A 27996-nucleotide genomic window follows, 5' to 3' on the forward strand; every position below is an offset into this window, starting at 1 on the left:
AGCTGTTGTGTTCCATAGGGTGTGAATGTGTGACCCAACACAAAGCCAGTTATTGTTAAAACACTTGGAGTATTCAAAAAACATGTCCGCACTGACCTCTGTGGTGTGAAAGATATAAATAAGTATGTTGAGCCTTGTTCAGAGGTCTGTTCCTCTTCAACCCAACTGTGTTCTAGCGTGGTACAGTACTATAGTGTCACAATACGCCTGTGCAGCGCAGGGTGTGGAGAAAGCATGTTGTTGTCGCCACTAGTTGGTAGTGCGAGCCATATTGTTAGTGCAGTTACTCTTCAAAGTGTCGTGTTTGTGAGGATTTGATGTCATTTCCTCTGCTGTCTTTTGGTGTCTGGAGCCGGAGCTGCTTGCGTCTTCTTATCTTAAGAAATGTAACTGTGTTTGATCACCATTATTTACAATTAAGTTCAAATAAAAGTATTAGATGACATTAAATCCAAAGTGCTTCCATTATAGCCAACATCTTTTTGTTTTTGACTACTATAGTCTATCATTATTCTCATTGCTACTTGAAATCCATTTTGTCCAGACTTTGTACATCCTGCAATAGAAGCATAGAAACTATAAATCGGAAAATTTCATTAGGACTGCCTTTAACAGATTGCTGGAATGCCCCGGTTCCCAACATTTTCCGCTTCTGACATCTTAATACAAAGCAATATCTTCTTGTAACCCCCATCATACTGTGCGGAGTGCATGCCCATCAATTGTGATTTTCACAGACTGACTGACTTTAAATACTTTTAAGAGGCCTCAAAGGGTAAAACTATACACAATTAAACAAAACACTAGAGAAGTAAACAATTATATATTGTCGTATTTTGGTGGGGAACTGCTGTAATGGGTGAATGCTTATTGGGGGGTTCTTTATAAATGTACAGATTCATCACAGGTGATTAGGTTAATGAGTGCTCCTTGGCCACTGGTAACACATGAACATTTTTACTTGCAGCAGCAAAGACTCATTTTTTCTATTAAAAAGTTGTGAGGATGATCATCAGTAACCTCTTACACTATGTATTAGCTGGTTAGGAGGAGTGACCGTCCTTTGTACATCCTTATTCGTTGGCTCGGCTACTTGCTCAAAGTATCAGTAAAGTGGGACAGAGGGTATTCAACAGAGAGAGATGGGGCTGATTGGCCTTATTGCACCATTTGACTTCTTAAGTGTCCAAAGGGAACACAGTGGTCAGCCTGGGTTCATTGTACTCAGGTATGTAATTTTGTCTTTGTAACTTTTCCATCCCGGCCCAATTGACCCTATTTCCTGCCTTGCTCTAACCACCTCTGCTTCAACCGGGTCATTTCCCTGATGATAAGTGCCAGATCCTGTTGAGTAAAGTGGCGGGAAGCTTCAGTCTGGGTCTGAATAGAGGGTATAAATCAACACACATTCAGGCTGCATACAAACGCTGGTCTGAACAGGCTCTGATTAAATAGATGGTGATTGAATTTTCACTACAGACAAAAGCATAACTATAGCCTTTTCCCAGAGGTGGAGTTTAAGCTTTGTCTTGATTTTTCTCCCCAAGTTCATTCTTTTGTTTTGTGGTGGAATAAACACCTTACTGCTTTTATCTTTTTGTTGATCCGACATATACACGTGTACATCCACATTTGTACACCTAACCACATATGTCCACACATTTGTTGTTCTTTTTTCCCCCGCAACGAAGAGGAGAGTGAAGCTAGACACGCCGCAGTAGAGCTCATTTGGCTCAATCCTGGCTTTCTTGCATTACTAAAACGTGGGACTTGTAGAGCCGCAATGAAAAAGATGTGAACACAAGGTAGACACTATTACACTTTTCTTTAAATAGACATCCGTCCAAACCTGGACTGGTTTGTGAGAGTTTCTTCATCCTTTTGTGAAAGTTAAAGCAAAAAAATCCTCTGTGCACATTGCACACCTGTCATGGGAGCTCTGATCCCAGATGCAGCAGAATAGAAGTAGGCAGGCGAATTGTGCACATCAAAGCACCAATCAGTAGCTCTACTGCCAAAGCTGGGATACCACTCTTCACTGTCCCGTTCCTCTCGCTAGTCTTTGTTCTCTTGCCACCTCCTCCTCAGTACCACCCTTCACAAGCTGAATGACTATTTCAAACCCATTTCACAGCTACTAGCCTGACTAATATTCCTCTGCCATGTGTTCTTCCTCCATTACTATCCATGTGACATGTCTGTGATCTCTACGTTTGTGAGCATGTGGGTGTGAGTATATAAATATGTCTTATGATTTTCAGTGGTGGGCTTTCTGAAAACATCTCTTGTCTACATTCTATAAAGCAGTTTTGTGTCTCGGCCTGTCTGAGTTGCTCTTGATTGATGTGTAAAATTGGACTGTTTTTACTTCTGTATATTCCTGAGGCAGGAGATCTGAGTGGGTTTATTTTTCGTTGCCTCCTGAGGCACACAAAGTGTTTTATGTTACTGTGGGTTGGAGTCAAACGAAGTACTACACGTGAAGGCACACACTGCAGGTTGCGATAGATTGATCTGCCTCTTTCCTTTTTGCGTTTTCTGTGTGCTGTCTGTATTTTTGTGTATGTGTTGTGGAGAGTGGAGCTCCCTGCCTGTGATGAATTGCCACAGCAGTGGAAACAAATTTGGACGTCGAGGAGCGTTGGTTTTGCTCAGAAGTTCGCGTTGCTTCTCTGCTCTGTGTAATGATGAGGAACTGGCCACATATCAGCCAGAGGAGGAATGCAACTGTTGTGAATGAAAAGCTCAACAAATGCACACGCATGAGAAGACAAGCAAGGAAGTAGGCCATGATATATTCACCGTAAGTGCGTGTTTGTAGTCACAGCTTGGTGTAGGGGTTTGAGCACAAGTTGCACAACCAAAGCCCACGACCCAATGGACCCTCTGCCCTCAATACAGAAACTTCAGTGGGTTTGCTCTAAAGGGACAATGTACTGTGAAGCTGATTGACAGTTTTTCTAGGTTTGCAGAAAACCCACCATGTTGCCACGTGGTACTGTATGCATGAAAGCAGATGGCAATGTCAGTTTCCACCGTACAGTGTGGCTGTAGTGGGGGTAGTTAACGGCTCATGAAAGAGTTTCAGATTGAATGTAGAGCTTGTAGACATCTCACAGAGATGACAAGCTTTAGAGGTTGCTCACTGACTGCCATCTCAAGCTTTGGAAATAGACCAACGCTATCTGCGTCTGTACATATTTAAAAAAGATTACACACTCAAACATGTCCTCAAATGAGGGCCTTTTGAGTTTGAGTGCAGGGCTGGGGCATTTTACACATTTTGTTGTCAAGATTAACCAATGATAGTTGATAATGACAATCATGTTCATGTTGATCGTGTTAACTTAAAGTGACGACTTGGAGCCTTTCGCATCTGAATCATATATTCTTGCTATTAAGAGCATGTATAGCAGTTACAGTATATCAGCTGTAGTCTGTTCTTTTAGTAATAAACCGATTTAAATTGTGTATTCAGTCACAATCTGTGTTGTTGGCAATCGGCTGGTCTTGGAGCAGCAGATTATATCAGACACTGTGTGCTCGGTAGAAACTCTTGTTATATGATTTATTTTCTCATGTCACCATGTCGAGGCTTGGAAACCATCTTTTGCCTTCATCAACAAATATTTGTTCTCTGAATTATTTTTTCTTATTATTTTTTTCTTTTAGGAATGGTTAAGATGCCACTGGAGATATAACTGTCAATCTAAATACAATCTGAATTCCAATTCAAATTATATAAATTCACCATGTTGCATCATATGAACAGCAAACCAATACTACGTCTAACCGTATTTAATATACTGTGACAACATATGTGATAACATACTGTGGACAGAGCTTGGTGCCCCCAATGAACAATGGAAAGTAGAAATAAGTAAAAAGATAATGGGCCCTTGGCCAAACCTAATTGTTTAAATTCCCTCTACTATCATTACCATAGTGGGTATTAATATATTGAAAGCTTTTTTTCAGATAGCCCACCGTATCCCCCCCAACCTTTTGACATGCAGAGTTGTGTCAACACCTCTCTGACGCCGTCAACAAAGATTATAATCTCGACTAAGGGTGTATTTGTCTCAGAACGTCTGTACCCGATTGCATTAGCTAATAAACTTAAAAGGCAGTGTATTTGATTTCACTATAATCATATTTTGGAGGCTGCACATTTGCACACTGGGACTCTCTTCTCTTAAAGGAAGCCAGCCTGCCCAGGTCACTGTCTGCATTGTTCAAGCCTGCCCCCGCTCAACCTTCTGGCAACATAAGCTAAAAATGTACAAATGTTGCCAGTTTGCATGAGGATTGCAATGTTGTCTCTGTTCACCAAATTTTCGTCATTGGCATACTCAAGTGAGCTTTAATATCCGGCTTGTTCCCAATTAAATAAATATAGAGCCCAATGTGATGTCCTATGGGCGAGTAGAGAGTCTGCTATCGTCAGTCATAGTGAAAGAGTTTGAACATTGTGATTATGAATACTGTGCCATTATGTGTGCAGCCCCAGGATCACTGTATATGTTCAGCATCCTTAGATTGTATGTCACAGAGACAGGACCGCCTGACTTTGGCAGGATCCTTTGTTCTGTAAAGCAGAACTAGACGTAGCTCAGTCGGTGACAGCAAACTAGAAATCCAGAGCAGAGATCTCGATTCCATTGCTGGAGGAAAGTCGGGGCTTGGTGCTGAAGAAAATTCACTTTGGAGGTACCAGATATTAACAAGGCTTCACATAGTGTCAGCATGTGTCTGCATATTGCTGAATATTGCTGAATATTGCTGACATGTATTTAAAGTTCAGGTTTCATCTGTTTCTCTTTTACACGTGTAGCTTCAATTCAATTCCAGTTCTTCCTTACAGTATAAGAAGAAACAATAAGACACACAGAAGTCAATTATAAGCCTGTGTTTTACTCTGTAAAAACTATTCGACATGTTGCCTTTTTAAAATATGAATACTTTCAGCGTACATTTCTAAAATGACTGACATACGGTAAGAATTGCAGTCCATATTTTTGTGATTTCATCGTCAGTCAGTGGCTAGACGTACGATAGAACCATCAGAACTGAACAGTAAGAAGTAGTGACCACACAGGTGAGTTCAGACCATCTGTGGTTCTTTCTCTCTTATGTCTTCTTGCTGAAATGTGGTCGCACGGACCAGACTTGCACTGCCGTGTGGGATGGCTGCACTCACAATCCGTACTTACACACTCGATACATTGAAAATGTGCCACCTAATTGTTTTGTTTAACATTTTATTTAAAGAAATGCAAGTTCTGCGTTGACATTACTCTTTTAATCACACATTTCACATTCAATTTTGTTTGTTATTTAACATCTTAAACTACCTCAGTCTTTTTTTAAACTAAACATCAAAATTAGACCGATGGACAACATTCATGTGGTATCCAGCCGGCGAATGTAATAAAACCACCACTGGTCGTACCGTGTAGTTGTTGATGCCGGTGTGTCAGAAGTGGAACAGTTCAGTGACAAACGGTCCTTCCCATCTGCATGGCGGTTGACAAACACTTAAAATGTTAAGGGCAACACAGAAGCAGTGTTGAAAAGGAAACACACACATTCACATTTGCATGACAACCACAGCATACACTCTTTATCGATGATGTGTGTTCTCCCCAAGCATTCCCATATGCCCGCTATCTATTTTCCTTCCCATCCACTCGAGGCTGTTTTCACTGCAAATCACTAGCCAGGTCTATCATTATGCCTTAGGTGTCAGGGCCAGGTTTTCAGCTTGTACCAACACAGGGCATGATTTACATGTCATGTCAAGCGTTTTCCTTTTCTACAGTGCATCTGCATTCTGGTGGTTTTCCCTGCTGCTACAAAGAAAGAACTTGATATTGTCAGTATTCTACAGTAAATGCAACATGTTGCCAGGTTTGAGCGCTCCATTCTAGCTTGAATGGGTCCTGCACTATATGTACCTGTATTATGTGACATGTAAATATCCTTTATGCTTTTGTCATTTAATGCAATGCACGACTACACCGGTTGCAAACACCAGGGTGCACTTTTGCACAGCAGGTTGTCTACAAGAACCCGCCGAGTCCCATCATATTTCGGGCATTTGACTTTGTTAGTGGATGTACTGTACGTGTGATATAGTAGGTGCTTGTTCATGGCTTTTTTTTTTTTTTTTTACATGTTATGTGTTTATATGGTGGCCTGTCGTAAGTTTCAAATTGTGGCAGTCAGTATGGCAAAGCTCAGCGCAAGAAGAAAGGTGTACTTTATCTGATTTTGTTTCTTTACCTCTGTCTTCCAACACCATCCCTCATTCTTTTTCTTCCTGGGTTTTTCAGAGAATGATGAGACAGGTGTGATGGATAGTTTGCTGGAAGCCCTACAGTCAGGAGCTGCATTCAGAGACCGCAGGAAGAGAGCGCCCAGACCCAGAGGTGAGTCACATATCCTCAACTTACATTTATACACAAAGGAAACACAAACAATCACACACATACAACCTACTAGCCATATTGTCTGGAAGAACTCTTAAGTGAATAGGATGCATCCATTTGTTTTCATGCCTTGGCTCCAAACACTCATTCTCAGTCACTTGCAAAAAAATACCAAGGTTGTTGTTTTGTACACATGCTTGCTAGCAGCACAACGCTGGAGAATCCTCAGCCTGACGACATTACTACGACTGTTTGATGTTTGGATCTCAGTAAAATGCAACAAACACCCAGTGTGTTTGTCTGACAGTCTTAAATCCAAAATTAGGAATTTAACATTTTGAAAAGAAAAGAAAAACAAATGCATATTGTGAATCCAAGATGGGATCTGAACATGTTTTGATCTTTAGGGGCAATTGAAAGCTGTGCCCTTAAACAAAGTATCATTTGTTGTTAATGAACTTCTCTTCACAGCCATTCTTCAGCTTGTGAATGCCTCCTCCTGATCTTGTTGATCCTCTTAAGTACTGTAAGATATGTTGGCATTATTTGTCCACTGCCCTCCACAGATAACCTGCAGAAGACGATCAGCCCAAGCTCCTTCCGCCAGGTTCTCAGGCCTGTTAACCATGGTAAAGCAAACAATTAAAAACCCACAAAGCTAAAGCCTCAAGCATGCGCAGCTCCGTTTTTCCATCCACTCTTGGAAGCCAGTCTTAAACATATCTTGCATGTATTGCAAATTCCGTTCGACCGTTCGTATGTCTTGCTTTTTGTGAGTGTGCATTGACCATTTCAGTTGTTCTTTTGCCTTTTTGTGATCTTGTGTGCGCGCCTTCTTAAAGTGTGAAAGGCCATTACTAAAACCGTTTGAGGCAGTGCAATGTGGCGACTGTAGAGAAGCAGGGTTGAGATTCTTTGAAAGCAGTGTGTGGGCTGCTCTGGTGGCTCAGTTTGATAAGGTTTCTAAATTGTTCAGTAACTGCAGCATTTTCAATTCAACTTTAGGCTTTTGAATGCAGTTGGGATCTTTCACATGTTTAATACTTCATATACAGACGGATATATTTTCACAACAGTATAAGGCGAGTGTCCTGGAAACTTCTTGAATTTTTCAATGCTGACCTATGCACTGCACGTTTTATGAAGAGCAGTGAGGCATGTGCACCAAGACGAGACACGTCACATGCTGTGAGAGCACTACAAGTGTTCAGTGTAATCACTTACCAACTCCATGTTTATATTTTAAAGTAAGAAATGTCAAGGTGTGTCTTAGTATACGACCATGTTACATTGCCCTATATTATTCAAAGCTGTGAACAGATATTGTGCTTTTACTGTTCCTAAAATAAACAACGGCTTTCTTCTTATGTCAAATGTTTTCTACAACCATTACTGAGGCACTTAAAAAATTACGCCGTAACCCTATTACCTCGTATTACTTGTAATTGGAATTCCAGTGGGTTGGGTACAGGCACATATGAATAAAATTATTCATTCTCAATCCACCCACATCATTGATGGCAATGATAAAGGGCCTTGCTCTGTTGTTCTGCTACGACTTATCTGAAATTAGATTGGAAAGGGACGAGGGGGAGGGAGATCTACAGGGTGGGAGGAAAGAGACAGATAGAGGTGGCTGAAACATAAGAAGTGGAGAGAAATGGTGTGCGGAAGAACGATAGAGCCAGTTGGTAAGGGTGAAACTAAGGAGTATTGTGGGAGAAAACAATTTAATTGGACTTTGTGTGTGTGTGTGTGTGTGTTTTACAAAAATAAAATAAAAAAAGCATCATTGTAGGAAAGAACAAGCCAGAGCTATGTTGTATTGTTAGGGGATTAAATTAAAAATAAATTAAAGTGGGTGAAGGAGCTCCTGCTCAGTGTCTATGTTGTGAAAAATAACCCATGGTGTGTTTAACAGGTAAGAAGGTCCTGCAAGGTTGCTGGTCCCCTGCTGGCAGCATCAGACATGGCCTTGTTGACTAATAAAGCTCAAGGCTTGAGACTGTCACTGCAGGCATCATACACACTGCCAGCCTCCCAGAGCAAACACAGCTAATTACTTTTCTCTGCCCAACCCAAGCACCAGCTCAGCCCTCTCAGTGCCCATTCATCTTAATTTCCCCCTCTCTGCCATCTGCCTCCTAAATAACACTCCTCCTCATTTCCCTACCATCCCATATCCCTGCTGTCTTATTCTATACACTCATGGTCTCACAATGGCCCTCCCAAAACATAATTGCCTGTTATTGGTATGGAGTCTCTCTTCTTCTCCTGCCGCACCCCTTCTCTCCAATCTCCTTCTCTCCTACGGAGATCCAGACTTTAATTGCCTGGGGTTTAGTTACTGGAGTGAGTGAAACACACACAGGGATGCTCTCTGTTTAGTTTGGAGGTGTTGAAGTTTAGTTTGCGGCACAAGCACTTTAACAGCTGCTTTCATTTTCGCACCAGCCTACTACCTCCTTTTCCCACAATTTTAAATACCCTTTAATAATTGATCTCAGGGATGTTGCTACACTCTAGTGGAGCAGCAAAGAAAATTAAAACGGAAACATCTGTGCCAGAAGATACTGTAATTAGTGGTGATGGGGAGAAACTGGACTGGTCAATCTGAACATGCATGGTGGCATTAAGCGTTCGTGCCCAGGGAGACTCAAGTGCACCAGGGGTTTTCTGCAGTACAGCACGTTTTGTAGTCTGCAGAAAGAATCAGACTGTGCTCCCCATCACAAGACTTGTGATGAGACTGTGGAGTAGTCAATTATGACTATGCTTTGTAGTCATGATGATTGCCACGCAATAGAAAATATGATTAAAAGATTCCTTGCAGTCTACTCCCTTCTTTTCGTTCCCCTCTTCCTTCCTGCTCTCCTGCTGTTGTCCTCTTTGGTTTAAGTAAGGGATCTGGCCTTTCCTCCCACTTCCTCTGTCTATCATCTCTTCTCCCTTACCCCTAAATTGGCTGAGCACACTTTAACATGAGCCAGCAGCTAAGGTGTTTAGCTTGGTCTGCAGTGTCCCCTCAGCACACATACACACATGCACGTACACACCCGCAGACTTGAGGGGATGAAGGTAAGCGGGCTTTGTGGTGGCTGTGGCCTGGGTTAGGATAAGGCTGCAGGGCTCTGGGGCTCCTTGACACTCTAAATTGGATTGCACTCCACAGAATGATGGATCGATGGTGGTTAGCCACACAGGTGTAAGAGACTTGAATCTGCAAATTGAATCTATAAAGCAGCCATAGCTTTTTAACTGTGTCCTTCGGAAAACATCTCTCCAGGCACTGTCTGGCCAGTTCAGCCTTCTAAGCAAGCCCTCATCACAGCCTCACTGACTCCCAAGCTGGCGTGTGCACGTCCATGTTGAGGGGAATCATATTACTTTTTTTATCCTTATGTTTGATAGAGAGCAAGAGCCTCCAAGTTTGTAAGAAAATCCCAAGCCAGATGTGCGTTATGAGTGTATGCGCATGCTATAATGCCTGTCTCGTGGCGTGATGGGAAGGAACAAGATCTATGAAGGATTAAATATCTCTGTCTTTAGGAGCAGTTACTTCAGATGTCTTTAGCGAAACCCGGCCTAACAATTATCATGGGTGATAAAGATCTGAGCTAGAGCTTGAAATTGATGTAAAGGTCACTTCACATAGTCGGTGAACCCCTTTACCAAATGGAAACAGGAGTTATTTTTCCTTACTTGCACTTGAAAGCATTACAGTGTTCACTCTGAAAGCAACCCTTTAGTTATTAGAGATGTTTTGTGTATTTGTCAACTTTATGACCCTTTTTGATGACTATGTTTCTGCATTTACTGTTGGATGTGAGGTTCATGCGGGCAGCTATTCAGTGCATACCTTATATGGCTTGGCTTTAGGTGTGAATGGCAGTAGGAGATGAGTAATAGGCTTAATTTGAGACTCAACCCACGATGTCTTTCAGAGGTTGAAATCATTAAGACAAAACTGGGGAGAGTGTGAAGTTGGAATGAAAGTCAAATAAGTAAATAAAGAAGGAAGTTTGTTTCCTCCTACCGTTTGTGTGCTCACATGTGATATATTTGTGAAGAACTAGCACTGAGTCGGTCACTCTGTCATCCTGGAGCCGGGGTACTCCAGTGGAATCTGCTGTTAGATGTTTGCCTTTTTGATTGGGCCTCTTATAGGCTGTGATATGTATATTCCACTACAGGCTACTGTATCCTGCGGATTGCGTGTGTGCTTTCTCATTCCTCTTTCACATTTCTGTCTCTTCATATCAATGTCAATTATGGGGGGAGAAAGCTTCCCATCCTTCCAAAGTTCCTCAGTTGCTTTACTTTTTGACTTTGCTTTTTCTCGGCTTTATCTCCTCCCTTGCCTTGCTGCTTTCCCCCAGACATGACATAAGCAGAAAAAGAAGTTGTCATTAAATCATTTCGGTGAGCCCAAGACAAAAAGAAGAGCACAGACGCTCTCCTCCCAAGATCTATTTGAATTGATGCTACACGTCATTGTTTCAAAAACGTAACTGTAGACGTTGCTGATTTATCTGCATTTGGTCGTAATATATCATCCACACATCACATACGGCTTTTTCATTAAAGTGACCGATTATTTCCAAAGAGCTTCTGCTCCTGAGCAGAGAGTGCTCACTCTCCCACTTTCACATATGCACCCTCATGCATACTATTGTCCGCTTAAACCCTGTGTTTTAATGATGTGCAGGCAGAAGGTTAAAGGTCACTCCTGGGTCGAGTCATTAGCTGTGTCTGCGAATTGGACAGGTGTACTGCTCTCTGTATTCATGTTCATAATCATCTGGCCACTTGGAGTTACAGTGTCTCTCTGTCACACTTGATTGGTGGTTTAGATGTGTAATTGTTCTTAGACAAAGGCATATACAGATGGGAAAAAGTGTACTTTGACCTGCCTTTGTCTGTCTGAAGTGCTGTGTGTGTGTGTGTGTGTGTGTGTGTGTGTGTGTGTGTTTCAGCCTATGCACACATGCATTGAACAGATGGAGCAAGAGGGCACCTTAACACAGTGGCTATTGTAATTGGGTACAGCTTGTGCAGTGAGACTTATGGAATAGTAATTGAGGCATGTAGAAAGCAATTAAGGAAATATTTTTTTTTAACCTACTTTTTATTCAAGTTTTGCTGAGAACAATAGTCTCTTTTTTCTGAAATGCCCTGCTGCACAGTTACAAGCAGTCCATATTGAAGCTGCCCAGTACAATCCAGTTTGATATGTTGGCCACTTAGCAGCTTTTCTCGAGTAGTCAGTGATTAATTGTCATAGATTTTCTTTCTCGTGGTCTCGCGCTTCAACCAGCGACTTCCAGGCTCCGCTCTAAACTTTAGCCTGGAAGCAGTACATAGTGTCCATACTGGAATAACCAAATGACATGTATTTGCAAACACCATGTGCCCTATGTGTACTACAAAAAGCAATTAGCATGACATACTGTATGTTTCTCTTTCAAAACGTTTGGTTATAGATTGTTTTTCCATGTTGCATGTCACTCATTGTGATTGTGAGGCTGTTTACTCGTTCCGTCGCCTTGAAAAATGGCTTTTTATGGCTCCCACTTGTGCCGTTATAGAAGTACTGCTTCCTGATTCAGATGCCTTTTTCAATGAAACGTATACCATTTTGATTCACACACATATCGAGTTGTGTTAAAACTAATAATGATTGTATTAGCCTAAGCTAAGAGGGCAAGCTTAACGCACCACTGGCAAATGTAGCCTTATTCTTACAACCGTAATCTCTGTAATCCATGCCCAGTCCAAAATGTAAGACGATGAGAAATTGAAATGGTGTGCCGTGTATTCACTTGACTGGTTGGAGAGGTCAGCGTGATGGATGAGAGTGCAGTGGACACACATGCATGCACAAACACACACCGAGCTCAACTGTGTCCACTCAGTCCTAATAGAAAACAGATGATAACGAACACCTCTGCACTCTGCTCAATGTGGCTGTGCAGTACACCCCACGTTTTTAGCCAAGTCCTAAGCCGATCAGGCTCCTCAGATATCCACTTTTGCTGGATTATGAGGAAGCTGGGCTGTAATAAAGGCTGTGGATCGTGAAATGGAAACTGGTGTTCAGCATGTTGAGCCAAGGACCCTAATCAGCCCATTCACACCAGCTCAGGCCCCAAACAGTAGGTGAAGCTTCTAATGTAGGATTGCTATTCAGCCGGCTTCTGAGATCCCTCTCGTCTTTTCTTTTTACATGCATACCGTCTCGTCCGCTGCCGCTTTGATACACACCTTATTTGCAGGGGAAAGGAGCAGAATAGCCGATGGGTAAAAGTTTGAAGATTTATCATGGATTTAGTTCAGATACACATCTCACTTTTTATAGGACAAGTGTTTCAGGGTTCTCTCTCTGTCTCGTCCTCCCCGTCTTTCTTTGTCTCTCCCTTTGCCCAGCCCTTCTTTCTTCATGAACTGGTTATGTATATTGATTGGGAATAGGTTCTTACATAGTAACTCTAGTTAATAATACAGTGAGAAATGAAGTCATTCTCACCATGGCTTTGTGCTAATTAAATTTTACAGCAGGCTTATCGCCCAGCCACACACATTGCTGGTCCTCCCACATTTACCAACGCCAGCAGTCATATCGCGTAGCTGTCAGGGAGAGAAAGTGCTATGGGAGATGATTATATGAACTTCTGTTGTTACGGGAGGGAAATGAGTACATTCCCCTCTTTTTATATCTGTGCCCTCTACAAAGGGAGGTGCTAGAGTTCGGTCTCTGTGGTAATTTGGAAAAGAGGCGTTAGAAGTGCGAGAGCAACATTTTCCCCCTCATCTCACACTTCTGCTTTCATCTTGTCGCACATTTGTATTATTCCTTTATTTGTTTATCTGTTCAGGGGGCTGTGTTTCTGGTTCTGTGCTTCAGGCTAACATTTGCAACCGGTCACACACTGCGGGCCTTTGCAGAAAGAGCCACTCTGTTTGCATGTGTTGCTATGGTTGCCATTAAGCTGTCTTGACTCAGAGGTGAAGCAGAGACTTTAGGTAGGAGTGATGAAAGGGGATCATGTGTGTTTTAAAATTCTACTCACCATCCTGCAATAACCAATCTGTAAACAGCCCCATATCCAGGTTTCATTCTCCAGTGCACCATACTCGTACAGAAATAGAAACAACCACCAAGGCTCCTGTTGTTGATGACTCTCTGGGCCACTTTAGTCTGTGGTGATAAAATGATCACATTCTTCCAAACTGCCTCATCTCTCTGTCTCTCTCTCTGACTGTCATTTCTGCTGCCACTTCACCTGCTATGTGTCTCCTCGCTGAGCCAAAAGCTTTAAGTGCAGCGACAGGAGTTTCCACACTGACAGAGCGGGAAGGCCAGCCCTCAGGCACCAGGATCTGTTTGATGCTGGATTCCACTTAGAGAGTGCGGATTTGGACATCACTGATCTGCTATATACCACCCTCTTATGCCCATACACTCCCACGTTTGACTGTATACAGCCACATGCATTCATTTCAGCACGTACGCACACACATCCCCTTGTACACACTCAACTTTGAATCACAGGGCCATGTATGGGTCTCTGACCTCTGGGCTTAAGAGCTTCATTAGTCTGTCACTAGCTTTGAATAGCATCCTCGGGTGTGCAAATTAGCAAAGAAACTCAAGTGATCCTGTGAAGAAATACTCACTCCGGAAATGTTTCCAGATGTACGAACACTTCACAAGCATGTTATCATCCCTGCTATTCAGGAGAGGATAGTTTTACCTTAAATCGACTTGTTATTTAAGTTTTCCTAATGAGGATACTCTCCAAGAGGGCAAGAGAAAACTATGGCTTTGGAGTGAGGCCGTTAATGTGTGGATATGTGGCTTGTGTATGTGCATTGTCTGAGACTGTTTTTCATTCAGGTGAAAATTCCTAGAGCTGCTGCCTGCTCTATAAAAAAACATACTTGACATTTCCCTCCCCTCCAGCCTGTGGAGACTAGCAGATGCTTTCCATTCCAGTCGAACCCATTAAGGCCTTCTCTTCTCTACTGCATACACTAGCCTGTCCTTTGGCAGGGCCCTTCTGAATGTCAAAACTCACTGTTTAGCATCACAATAAAGCAGATACTGGGCAGAGGAGTAAAGGCAAGGAAATGACTGCTGCCTGGCAAAGGGCATGGACAAAAATGATTATTTAAAAAAAAAAAAGCTTTGATTTTTATCTTCTGTATTTCTGTTGCATGAGACATCAAACTATTGTACTGTTAATCTGCACTACTGATCAGGATTTCAACAACCACTAGAACCAATGGAATACAGCCAAGCAGTGGACCTGTGCCAAAATATGTGTTTTCTTCATATTTGATCAGCTCCCGTGCTATACAGCTCAATTGCATGTTGGACGGCTGACCTTGGGGTTGTAACGTTGTACTTCTGTAATATTTGCATTTTAGTTTTGTTTTAACAAGATAGTAACATTTGTAAATATTTCTTTTAAAGCTTGCTAGACGGAAACAAGACCCAAAGTGGAGTGGCACGGGTTGACTTAAAGTTGAAAATGAGATCTCGCTGTTTCTTTCAACTTGCTGCTTGTCACCTGTAAAGAGACGAATAGGCTTAATTACAGCTCACACGCTTCTGATCGGCCTTAGAGAAACGTTGTTGTGCCTGTGTGTGGAAGCGAGACTAACCTGACCAAGCCAATCAAACCTTTATCTTTTTCACAAATAATTTCCATCCAGTGTTCCAAATCAAGTAGAAATGTGTGGGGGACATTAAAACATGGTTTATAAACAAGCCATATTTATTTGCCGTAATTAATGAGTCACATTAGAGCCCAGTGGGAGTAGGGGTTAGAATGTGTAACCAATTCAACAGAAACATTGATTAATGGAATATAATGAATGATTTAGGGGTTATACAATAATCTTTGGAAAACTAAATGATAGAATAATTCCATCCATCGTCTACCGCTTATCCGGGGTTGGGTCGTGGGGGCAGCAGCTCCAGTAAGGAACCCCAATCTTCCCTTCTCTGGGCCACATCCTCCAGCTCCAACTGGATGATCCCGAGGTGTTCCCAGGCCAGTGAGGAGATATAATCTCTCCACCGAGTCCTGGGTCTTCCCCGGGGTCTCCTCCCAGCTGGACGTGCCTGGAACACCTCCCTAGGGAGGCGACCAGGTGGCATCCTTAGTAGATGCCCGAACCACCTCAACGTAAAGGAGCAGCGGCTCTACTCCGAGTCTCTCACGGATGGCTGAGCTTCTCACCCTATCTCTAAGGGAGACGCCAGCCACCCGTCTGAGAAAAGCCATTTTGGCCGCTTGTACCCGTGATCTCGTTCTTTCGGTCATGACCCAGCCTTCACGACCATAGGTGAGGGTAGGAAGGAAGATCGACCGGTATATCGAGAGCTTTGCCTTCTGGCTCAGCTCTCTTTTCATCACAACGGTGCAGTAAAGCGACTGTAGTACCGCCCCCGCTGCTCCGATTCTCCGGCCAATCTCTCGTTCCATCGTCCCCTCACTCGCGAACAAGACCCCGAGGTACTTGAACTCCTTCACTTGGGGTAAGGGCTCATTCCCTACCCGGAGTAGGCAATCCACCGGTTTCCTGCTGAGAGCCATGGCCTCAGATTTGGAGGTGCTGATCCTCATCCCAACCGCTTCACACTCGGCTGCGAACCGATCCAGTGACTGTTGAAGGTCACAGGCCGATGATGCCATAAGGACCACATAATCTGCAAAGAGCAGCGATGAGATCCTCAGGCCACCGAACTGCAACCCCTCTCCTCCACGACTACGCCTCGATATCCTGTCCATGAAAATCACGAACAGGATTGGTGATAAAGCGCAGCCCTGGCGGAGGCCAACATTCACGGGAAACGAGTCCGACTTACTGCCGAGTATCAGGACACAACTCTCGCTTTGGGCGTACAGGGATTGGATGGCCCTCAGAAGTGACCCCCTCACCCCATACTCCCGCAGCACCTCCAACAGTATCAGTATTTGAATGAATGGAAAACATAATAACCATGGCCAGAAGACTTGACTATTGTTTGGGTTGTCAGGCCGTGTCGTCTGTGGCTAGTCTTGATTTGTGTACAAACCTGATTATTTTTCTAAATGGGGAAGGTAATTAGCCTGAATGGTAATTACAATGTCAGACAAAGAGGAAAGAGGATGTCCTAATGTATTTCACAGATAGTTCTGCATTTGTCCGCACAGGAACTCGCACTCGTATACACACAGATTCTATTCAACATGCAGGCACATCTCCAGCCAAACACAATTATTCATAACATTTGTTTTGATATAACGCAACTCACATTTGCAAGCTAAAATAATAGAAAATTGCCTATTTGCTACTTCAGTGTAAAATGTTCTGATACTTGCAAATACACAGAACAGGTTGAGCAGGGATGTTGGGATGTAGCCAGCTGTATTGGCTATATTGTTTTATGTACCTCATTACTCTCACTTTGAGTTCTGTTCATAATTCAACTCCTGTAGTTGTTACACACACACACACACACACACACACACACACACACACACACACACACACACGCACGCACTGTAGAGGGGAGCTTCTAAATGCTCCCACAACAAAATCATTTCATTTTCTTCAAAAGCAGAAATAAAGACATCATGCATATGTGGCCGTTTCTCGCATTTTTAATATATCCTTTGGATTCGAAGTGAATAAAATACAGTTTGCTGTTCTTCTAAAGCAACACCAATAACCGACCATTTACACAGCAGGGTTATGGGTCTTCATGGACAAAAGTCCAGGACACTTTGTTTCTCAAATGTGCAGGCAATATTGTTCAAACAAATATCATTCCCCGGGCTTAGATAGTGTGAATGTTGAGGCTAATCCTCTTTTGATGCCAATGACACATGGAGCATGTGCACAGGGTCCAGTGGGTTTATAAACAAATAGGAAGCATTTAGTTCTGTGGACTTTCTGACCATACTTTGTTTGTTGAGTGTGTTTGAAAGCATTTCCTTCACGAGTACACCTTACATATTTGTTTCCCCTCCTTATTGCCTTCCATCCCCTCTAAGCTAATGCTTTTTCTTTATCACCCTAAAACTAAGCTTTGAGCTTAGATATCTTTACCAAAACAACTTCCCAACACTAGAGTGGTTTTCACAGGTAAACTCTGTTTTAAGATTAGCCCATTTATTGTGGAAGTAGTCCAACAAATTCAAAGCAAAGGGAACATCCACCATAAAAACATTACTTCCAATGCCTGCACATTTAAATCTCACCTGTAACCTTTTTAAGTGGTGTGTTTATAATACTAAAAAAAATCATTTTTAGATGCAATTTAATCTATATACATTTATTTATATATATATATCATTGTACAATGGATCTTTTCAATATTTCTCTCGCAGTACTGTGAAAGCTCTTCCCATGGAAGCACAAAGGGCAGTGCACATCAAACATGTATACTGAAATAGGTGCAGGTGAGGAAACATGCACTGGCACATGTAACATGTTCAAGTGCTTTCTGATCAGAGGAAGAGAGGTCGCACTTTGATTAAATGGGACCTAATATGATTGTTGAAATACCTGCCAGGGGTTGCTAATTTGTGAAATTGAACACTTGACACCACTTTACCCCAATTTACATGTGTGTCACTGTGTACAGTGCTCCTACCATGGAACATTAGATTTCACAGTTCAGTGTTGGACATTTAAATGTTGACAGCACTATCGAAACACTAGACTATCTAACATTTACAGAATAGGAAACGAATGCCTTGAAATGATTTATATCAAAAGTAATTATGTTCAAATTCTTTCAAGGTTTGCAGAATTAATGTTTTTTTCTCTCTAGATCACAAAATATAATCTAGTGTAGGTGAATAGAATATTTCTAAGCCTTCGTGTTTTACTGTTAACAATCTCCACTGGCATTGCAAATGTATATGAGAGGATACCGGCAACCGCAGCTGTCCAGCTTTGCATTTTGTCCATTTGGCAGTAGACAGCAGAGGCCCGATGTAATGAGCACATAATTGCACCGGCTACATATAGGCTCCATTGCTATGACATAATTGACATGTGGTAGGGTTAGTGGGAATGTGGTTTTACTGCTTTATACCAAAGAATGTGGTGAACAACACCTAAACTAAGAATTCCGATATGTTATTTCTAGGGCTGTCGAATTAACGCGTTAATTTCGATTAATTAATCACAGAAAAAATGACGCGTTAAAAATATTAACGCAGATTAATCGCGCTCCTAGATGCCTGACAGCAAATATTGATATGTGCGATTAATCGCGATTAATTAATCACAAAGCTTGTAATTAATTAGATTAATTGTTTTAATCGCTAGTTATTTCTATAGCCTAGGAATGTTCAGTCAATATTTGTGACCATGAGCTACTCGCTCTCAAAGCCAGAGAAGTGCGTCTTGAGCTGTTTCATAGACAATAAATGGAAGAGTGTTTTTGTGGACCCACATGTACCAAACATTATCTTTATTCTATTATAGTCTATTATATTCTCAGTTCTGAAACAGAACATGTATCTACATACTCAAAACATTCCCCTGGCTGCTCTGTGTTATCTATAACATCTTTCCCCTTTCATTATGGAGCTGTTACATACTTGATGACATCCTGAATTTCCCTCTGGATAAATAAAGTATCTATCTATCTATCATATTTGAGTTTTAGCGCTGTAGTTTTTGGATTTAGAAGAGAGTTGTTCTCGTTTACTAATATTGTTCGACTGTCTTAGACCATTAAAAAAAGAAAAGTTTGAAATTGAGGCGTAGTTCTCCCTAATAAATAATTCATTTCAGGATTACGGTTGTACACTTTTTTTTTTTAAATAAACCCTTCCTGTTTGTTTAAAAGATAAGATAGGATCTTTATTGATCCCACACCGGGGAAATACAATTGTTACAGCAGCTCAAGAGTCATAGGAAAAAAGGGGAGAAAGACGGAGCAGGAGGCTCTTACATGAGTTCTTCAGGAGTAAGCCTTTGCTTCTTAGCTTGGCAATTTAAACAGGACTACAGTGGAAAGCTTTAAGAAGATGGTACCACAACCCTTATTTGCCCCTGCTAGCACACACACACACACACACACACACACACACACACACACACACACACACACACACACACACACACACAAAGTGGCCGATGGATAACATCTCTCCTTATTGTTCTCTTCCTACCACATAGACAAAGTGTAATACTGTCCAGCCTGCATGGTCTCAGAAGTGTGCGAGGGTTACTGAACAAAGCTTATCCACCAAGGAAGGTTTTAGAGAGGAGAGAGCGGCTGCCTGTTAATCATCCATCAGCCTCTCCAGCGAGCCGAGCGTGAGCTCTGACAATGTAAGGTGTTTGGGCTACAGCAGAGGGGACATGATTTATCAGCGAGGTGAGTGATTACACGAAGCCTCTATACGTGCGAGAGACGGGCAGACCTAAAAGATGATCCCATATCGTTTCATGAAACATGCAAAAAATAGTCAATGGGTGCCTGTGAAAAATAGCCACGTGAAGACACTTTGGATAAATGAACTTTGGGTGTGTTTCAGTTGGAACTCTGTAAAGGGTTCAACTTCAAAAGGGACTGTTTCTTCTCAAATAAAGGTATAACAGCCTGTGAGAGCTAAAACTATTCTTGATGACATTTTCTAGGTAATTACTACAATCATTGGCCAGCTTGTCACTCTGCTGTGTCATATTTAAAAAAGCATCTTGCTTTGAACAAAATGACTAAATGTAGCATTCTTTCCTTTTTTTAATGGATAATTATCTGTCTCAGGTGTTCGAGAGGGGGAAGTGATGGGCACCAAAATAGATCAGGGAAAGAGAAAAGTCTCTGATCTTCTCCTGGAAATGTAGTGGAATCAAATAATGAAACACTTAACGTTAAAACACTGCGCTTTTCATGTGCAAATACAACTTCACACATTGACAGTTCTCAGGCTCTGTAGATGACTGGTTTGGATCTTACTTATGTCATTTTTTATTAGATGTAAGTCATTATCTTTTGTTTTGTCCCAGTTCCCAAGACTGTGAAGGATTCATACTTTGATGAAAGGGGGTAAAGGAGTTGACATCCACTTTCGTAGGCTTAAATGATCCACTTTGAAGATCCAAACAGAGATAAATAAATACCAACAAACAACGACTACAGACCAACTCACCTCTGATACAGCTTTATCAAGATTTCAGAGGTGGTTGATAGACGCCTCAGAGAGAGAGAGAGAGATGAAAAAACATGTGGAGTTGTATCTGCCTGGAGACTGTTTGTGTATTTCTTGATGAAACTCTTACAACAATGCCTGAGCTGTTTTTACAAATGTGTCAAATGGAAGGGAATTATATATTGTAGCTTTTAACCCTCCAGTTCCAAGGCATAGCCCCTTTCGCTCAGACCACGGCCATCTTCGAACCTGACCTTCATTTTGATTTCAACTACGCATCTGTAAAGTTGCCCGGTTGCAACAAAAATGGTGACAAAACCTACAGACGGAGAGAAATATACTCCTAGTCCTAAAAAAAAAAAGTTGCACACTCTAATATTTAGTTGGACCGCCGTTAGCCTTGAGTACGGCACGCATTCGCCGTGGCATCGTTTCGATAAGCTTCTGCAATGTCACAACATTTATTTCCGTCCAGAGTTGCATTTAATGTCCACTAAGATCTTGTATTGATGATGGAAGAGAGGCACTAGACATGATGGGTGCTCCAGAGTCCAATCTTTATGCTCCCGAGCAAATTGAAGTCCTTTTTTTCCCCAATTAGCCTCACTGATCAGTGGTTTTCTTATGGCTACACAGCTGTTTAGTCCCAATCCTTTAAGTTCCCTTCGCATTGTGCGTATGGAAATAATCTTACTTTCACTATTAAACATAGCCGTGAGTGTTGATTTCTTACGATATGATTTCACCAAATGTTTAAGTGATCTCCGATCACCATAATTCAAGAGTTTTTTCCGACCACATTTCTTCCTCGAAGATGATGGTTCACCACGATCCTTCCAGGTTTTAGTAGTTTAGTTAGTTTAGGTTATGCGTTGGACAGTTCTTAACCTGATTTTATTAGCAATAGCAGTAGTAGCAATCTCCTTAGTTGTTTTCTTTGCTTGATGCAGGCCAATAATTTGACCCTTCTGAAACTGATTCACATCCTTTCCACGACCACAGGATATGTCTTCCGACATGGTTGTTTAAGAAATGAGAAGCTACTCACCGCATCAGCTCCGGTTAAATAACTTGTTGCCAGCAGAAACATATTAATCACTGCAGTAATTATCCAATGGAAGGCTCTTACCGATTTGCTTAGTTAAATCCAGGTGGTGACTTTTCTTTTGGACGGGCAGTGTATAAACACCTGGCAAAGTACTGAAAACGGCTTCTGTGGTAGTTCCCACAACATTAAGTGTCTCCAGGAGCACTTCTTGAAACGCACAATGTGAAACAATACCAGCATCACTGTTGCGGCTGATAATATCAGGATCAAGGACCTGATCGCTTGTATCTGAGCCGCACACATTTCCTGTAAATTGGCAGAATGTGTAGGGTGGGAAAATGATCTCGGCAATTTGTCATAAATCCTGGATTTTGTCATATAGTGAGCTCCCAGCTTTACAGGTATAAGCTATACCATAAAATAGGTACATCGGAGAAGCTATGGTGTATTTTAAGCATTACTTGACACCATAACGTATATTGTGTGGCATAATGGCCAGGAATCAACTAATGTGCCTTAATGCACAACCAGTTTCCATTCAACACAAATATATTTCTTCTTTGCGTTTAATCTTACCTCTCAAGGGTCGCAGGGTCGGTTCGGCCAAGCCACATTAAATTCACTTTTCATTCATTGTATTGTTGTAGCGGTAGAAATATCAGAGACGGCTATCTCAAATCCCAGCAGATAAAACTGAAACTGTCTGCATGGCTAGATATCACTCGGTGTAATAAAGAATTTTGTAATTTGTGTGAACTGACCCTTCAAGGTGAGTTACGGCATAATTATTTTTGAGTAAAGCTGTCCCTGAACTTATGTTTTGTGATATAGTTCTGTACTATTTAGCTTATAGGTGTTTCTGGGTAAGCACAGAGGAAGTCCAAGACGGAAACTGAAAAGGAGAAGGGACAGGGATGCCTGAGCTCAAAGTAAAAACAAATGGGATAAACAATGTCAAGAGACAGGTGTCTATTCCTCTTTTTTTGTCACTCTCTTCCCTCTCTCTCTCTGTGGCTTTCTCTGTCTCTCACTCGCGACTGATGAAATTGCCTATGATTTATAACAAATGTCAGTGGCAGGCGCAGCAGACTGCTGTTTTGTCCCTGTCAGAGCCAAGTAGAGCCTGAGGTAGGCAGCTTTGCTTATCAATCAAAGCCTCTCTTCTCTCTTCCACCAGCACTGTCAGTACAAAGCTTACTGGATCACCAGCTCTCCAGACCCAGGGCCATCAGGGTTGCCATGGAGATAGTACCGTATGGGAGCACAGAAGATGAAGCAAATAGGAAGTGACGCGAAACCTTTCACCCAGTTGATAGAAACCCTCTGCTTCATTTACAGAGTATGTAAAAACAGGGCCTTGGTGTCGCCTGTCTAGCTGCTCTTGTTACCTCACATCCAACTACGCCCACTGAGGTGTAGTTGTGCATGGATAATTGTAATGCACACAGCATATTTCCTCTACATTTGAAATTCACAAATAAGATTTCACCGGTGATCTATGTTTAAACTTGCACTATGACACACAGGCAGGCTTGCCTTCCGTCTCATGAACATACAGCCACTGATGCAAAGTAACTGAACTATAATGATTATTTGAGAATTTGCAAGGAAGATGAGCCCTTAATTATCCATCATTTATAAACCCCTGACATCGCATTTACAGACAATTGACTTCTTCTTCCTTCCTAATTCACACCCTACTGTTAGTTTATGATGAGGTCTTGCTGCTTAGTTACAGATGTATCTGAAAGGTCTTTGCCTGGTAAATGCTAATGTGTTATGCTGTTTTGTCAGATAGAAGACCGTATGGTGAGGTTGGTGTCATTTGCTCTTGGCCACCCAAGTACAGCTTGCACAGGAAAATAGCAGCAAGTAACCTGATGCATTAAAGGCTGTCCACTGTGTTTTGAGAAAGAAATATAAACTGTTCATTCTATGGTGCACAGATAACTATCTTCAGGTAAATGTGGAAAAAAGGGGATTTTATTGTAAATGTAATACTTCTATTATTCCCTTATTTTAAAATAGCTAACTCTAACTCTTACACAGTAAATGTTTCCAAAACTCAATTTATTTTTATTAAGTTATCAATCTGATCAGCAATTCTTCTTAAAGAATTACCATGTGATCATATAAAAAGCTCACAAACAAATCATAATCACAATATAAATGCAGTCCATGCTGGACACTAGCTACTGGATTTGAAAAGGTTAAAGCTGCTGGACATTTTTTATTCTGATGATCATTATTAGTGATTTATGTAATGCAGCCATTGTTACATTTTGGTTGCATGCAAAATTCCCTAAGCTTAGAGGCGTCTAGTTTGTGTGATTCTCTTAGGAACAACTTACATTCGAGCAAAATTAATTGTGTTGTATTCTGAACATGAACAATGTGCTGTAACTCCTCCCTATACTTCTAAAGAGCTCTGACAAAGGCTTGGAGCTGTTTGCCTGTACTGTATGTCACATATTCTACATTTACAGATTAATTAGCCAACACGTCAAATGCAAAACGGATGCACTTACTTTATGTGAAGGAATATTAACACAGAAAATACTTTACAGTATGCCACAACTATGCAAATTCACTCTTCCCCATCCCTTCCCAGTCAGCAATAGAGAATGTTCTCTAAGAGCAGATTAATTGGATAATGGCTTTCTCCTTTTTCCTCTTACTTCTTTTGCTTGTCGTCAACAATTACTTGTGCTGTCAAGGTTGATTGTCCGTTGTGCCGCACCTCGCTTTGCCTCTATTTGGTTCTATCTGTTTTTAAAGTTTACTCGAAACAACACCTTCTATTTCTGCTGTAGTCTCTGGTGCTCTCTCTTCGTTGCATCAGCAGATGCACTTTATCTGCTGTGTTGCGACATCTGCTCATTTAAAGTGTATTTGATATTTAGATAAACACATTGTTTTATAAACGATCATTGTTATCATTGACTTCCATGTGTTGTCGTCTACAGTGTCCAGCAAAGATGTCCAGTTATTGATACTATAATGTATTTATAAACGTATGTACATATCTATCATAGTAAAAAGTCCATCTAATGCTATTTTTATTCATTTAATTTTTTCTACATAATGATTACTAGGATTCACACGTGCACATGCAATATACATGGTTTAAGTAACAAAGTGTGAGCCGGGTGACAACAGCGTCTCCTGAGAGCTCATTATATAGAAATAGAAAAGTCAGAGTGAGAGAGAAAAATATATCACACGCTATACCGTCTATCACACATGAAAGAGAAACATCTCTTTAATATGCCATAAAGAGAAAAAAAACTGCCTCAAATATCAGGATTATTTGCTGGTCAGGTCATTCAGCTCCAGGAAAGTGCACAAGACAAGTTGTTTAGTTTGATCTTGTTTATTGAGAAGCACATTTGTTCCACACACACAAGTAGTTCCAGTGCCTTTTTAGACTTGTAAATAGAAAGCACCATATGTAATTGCTTGATTACACCTCTGGATAGTTCACAGCCACTCTCAAATGCTTAGTTCGAGAGAGCAAAATTATTATTATAGCAGATATCTGAGAATCCCTTGTTCCATATGTTGTGTCTCTGAAAAGACTGCAGCCATTTTACGGGGTGTCTATGAGATCAGTCCCTAACCACATTTGTGCGCTCCATTTTTAGGAATAAAACTAATTCAAAAACAATGTGCCAATAGTAACCAACATAAAACCAACAGTGTTTTTTTCTGAGGTTCACCTTCAAGGAGTGAGGATGATGTCAAAAAGATGTGGCTTTTCCTGTATCATTCTGTGGCCGGTGGTGTTTTACTCTCAGGACCGCTTGATCCCTAATGCTGAGCCCAGATATTTCTCTCTTGCTAGTATAGAGGGGGTTTTTTAAAGCACAGAAGCTGAGCTGTATTTTTCAGATAATGGGGTGTGTGTGTGTGTGTGTTTGTGTGGAAACAAGAGTGAGGTTGAAGGAATAGTGAACCTAAGAATACGAAAAAAGAAAAGTAGAAGTTGTTAAGAAGGAAGAAAATGATGGTCAGTAGTGGAGGCCTTAGAAAACTGAAGTGAAGTGTACTGCTGTGTGAAATGTGATGAGTTTATTGTGGTTTTGTTGCTAATGAATCTAAAAATATAAATCTATTAACGTTGTAATTACAAAAACACAAGGAGCTCTGCTAAAGCTGAATAACTCAGGGCATCCTGCTGCTGCGGTTTACTCACCTAACACAGACAGAGTCTCTCACCAGCTAACTTTACTTTATTTGCACCGGCTCTATCTACTGCAATATCTGTTCTTCCCGGCTGACAACCTCCTCAAGTCTTTGTTACTGCATTTGTTAAACATGTTTCTCCCCAAGATTCCTGTACTAAAATACCAGGGAGGCTTTGCACAGTTTTAAATACATAAGTCGCTGTCAAGCACAAGTATAAATCAAGAAAAACCCAGCAAGCGTGGATTCAATATATTTTGCAGTGTATTTCATCATTTACCTACCTGTATATGTAACACAACCGTAGAGCTGCTCGGTGTACCATTTTTATTTTATTTTGAAACCAGGGTGAAATAATTCACACAGCACGCTGTCAAAATTCTCATCATGTTTAAATCAAAGTGTCTCCAATAGACAAGACTGATGCATGATGGAAAATGAATAAATTAAAACTAGCTATGGGAATTACTTCCACACTTCACAGGTTATCATACCATCTGAACATTTCACCCATATCTTGCTATTATTTAAATCCTTTGCACACTGATGCAACATCAAGCACATTTCTTTTACTGCATGTCATAATGAATATCGGCTTCTAGCAGAAAGTTCCCTGTATAGTGTGGGAGCCTTGTGAATGAGAGCCTGTGACAACAATAACGTTCACACTTAAATACGATTTATCAGCATGTTTATTTATGGATAGTTGCTGCATAGAGAGCTTCCTACCACAGTGTGGTGTTCACTTAACTGCACTACTTAGAGACTTAGATTTATATTGGATTTGTTTTGATGATATGTTGTATTTAGTTTATGGTCAAGCATGTTGGCAGTATGGCTCCCAGGATGTCGGGTTAGACTGTCTGTGTGTCTGTTGCCCGGTTGGTTGGTTGGTTGGTTGGTTGGTTGGTTGGTTGGTCCACCACTTTGGTACAAACTGAAACATACTTTTGCATGGATTGCCATAAACACCTACTGTATCTATGGTGACCAAATGATGAATCCTTGTGACTTTGGTGGTCATGAGGTCGGTGTTTGTGGTTTTGCGCGAACACTGGATTGTTTGCAATGAAATTTGGCAAATATATTTATACCCCTCCTTGGCATGAATCGTAAAGAAATGATTTGTTGTCGATTATCAGTTTAAAATGTTTTATTTTGTCCACACCTTTTTTGTTTTTGAACAAATACCTGCAAAATGAGTGGTATTCCCATCACTCTCAGCTGTAGTTTGAGACTAGAGCTTATAAACAAATATTCTAACATGTACAACTAATTAACATTATACCTGCTTAAAGGCGTTACAATCCGAAAGGATGTAGTACACTCACCATCGATGCACCACCGTCAGCCCAACAAGCGGTAATTGCCGATATATTCACGCAGGTGTTCGTGGAGCGCCCCCCCCCCCCCCCCCCCCCCCCCCCGGCTGTCACAGATGACTAGTAGCTGTCTGTCTCAAGAAAAATAATGACAGTGGAGGGAGATGGCAGACATTGTATTTATAGGTAGAAAGAGGAAATATCATGAAAAGAAATTCAGATGTGGGAGACAACAATAATGACAACAAGGTTAACAAGGTTCATTCTAAAGAGGAAATAAGACAAATGGACAAATAGCTTTTATTCATCTGTGTTCTAGGAATACACCTATTATCAGCCATTCATTCAAAGTGCGTGTGAGTGTGTATCCCCCTGGGTTGTGGCTAATCATCAGACAGTGGTGTGGGCCAGACTTTGCTCATGATAGTCTGCCAGCTGATGTTCATTAAACATTTGGCACACGATGAGCTGTCTGGACACAGGGCTACCCTTGCGCGTGCGTGCGTGTTTGTGTGTGCGTGTCTCCTTATTTATATAAAGTCTTTCGAGGTGTCCATACAGTACATATTGACATAATAAATATATATATATATAGAATATGTAGTGTGTGTGTGAGAGACACATCAGTATCACGCGCAGTGGTTGATTTGTACCAATTAGAATGTGCAATGTAGGCTTATATGTAGGATGCAGGCTCATTGTGAGCTAAAAACAATCATTGGACACCAAAGAGCTGAGGGTTTGAGACTCATGGTTTGTCAAGTATCTTGTGGAAGAAGTCATTAAGCCATTAAGCTCAGTTTGGTGGAGACGGGTCAAGTCACTGGCAGTGACAAAGAGTA

The 27996-nt window shown here is 41.4% G+C and overlaps 1 protein-coding gene across 3 annotated transcripts in view; it reads left to right on the forward strand.

The window, feature by feature from the left end:
• Nucleotides 1–27996, forward strand: part of LOC115004518 (protein diaphanous homolog 3-like) — a 167192-nt gene that overhangs the window by 112645 nt on the left and 26551 nt on the right. For 2 of the 3 annotated variants that reach the window (XM_029426166.1, XM_029426174.1), the window contains 2 exons: nt 6336–6431; nt 6998–7060. In XM_029426166.1, the coding sequence (XP_029282026.1) occupies nt 6336–6431; nt 6998–7060 (159 nt within the window). The remainder of the gene's footprint in view (nt 1–6335; nt 6432–6997; nt 7061–27996) is intronic. The other variant, XM_029426180.1, reaches the window with a different exon arrangement.

This window comes from Cottoperca gobio, chromosome 3 (assembly GCF_900634415.1).
Source record: "Cottoperca gobio chromosome 3, fCotGob3.1, whole genome shotgun sequence".
Lineage (NCBI taxonomy): Eukaryota > Metazoa > Chordata > Actinopteri > Perciformes > Bovichtidae > Cottoperca > Cottoperca gobio.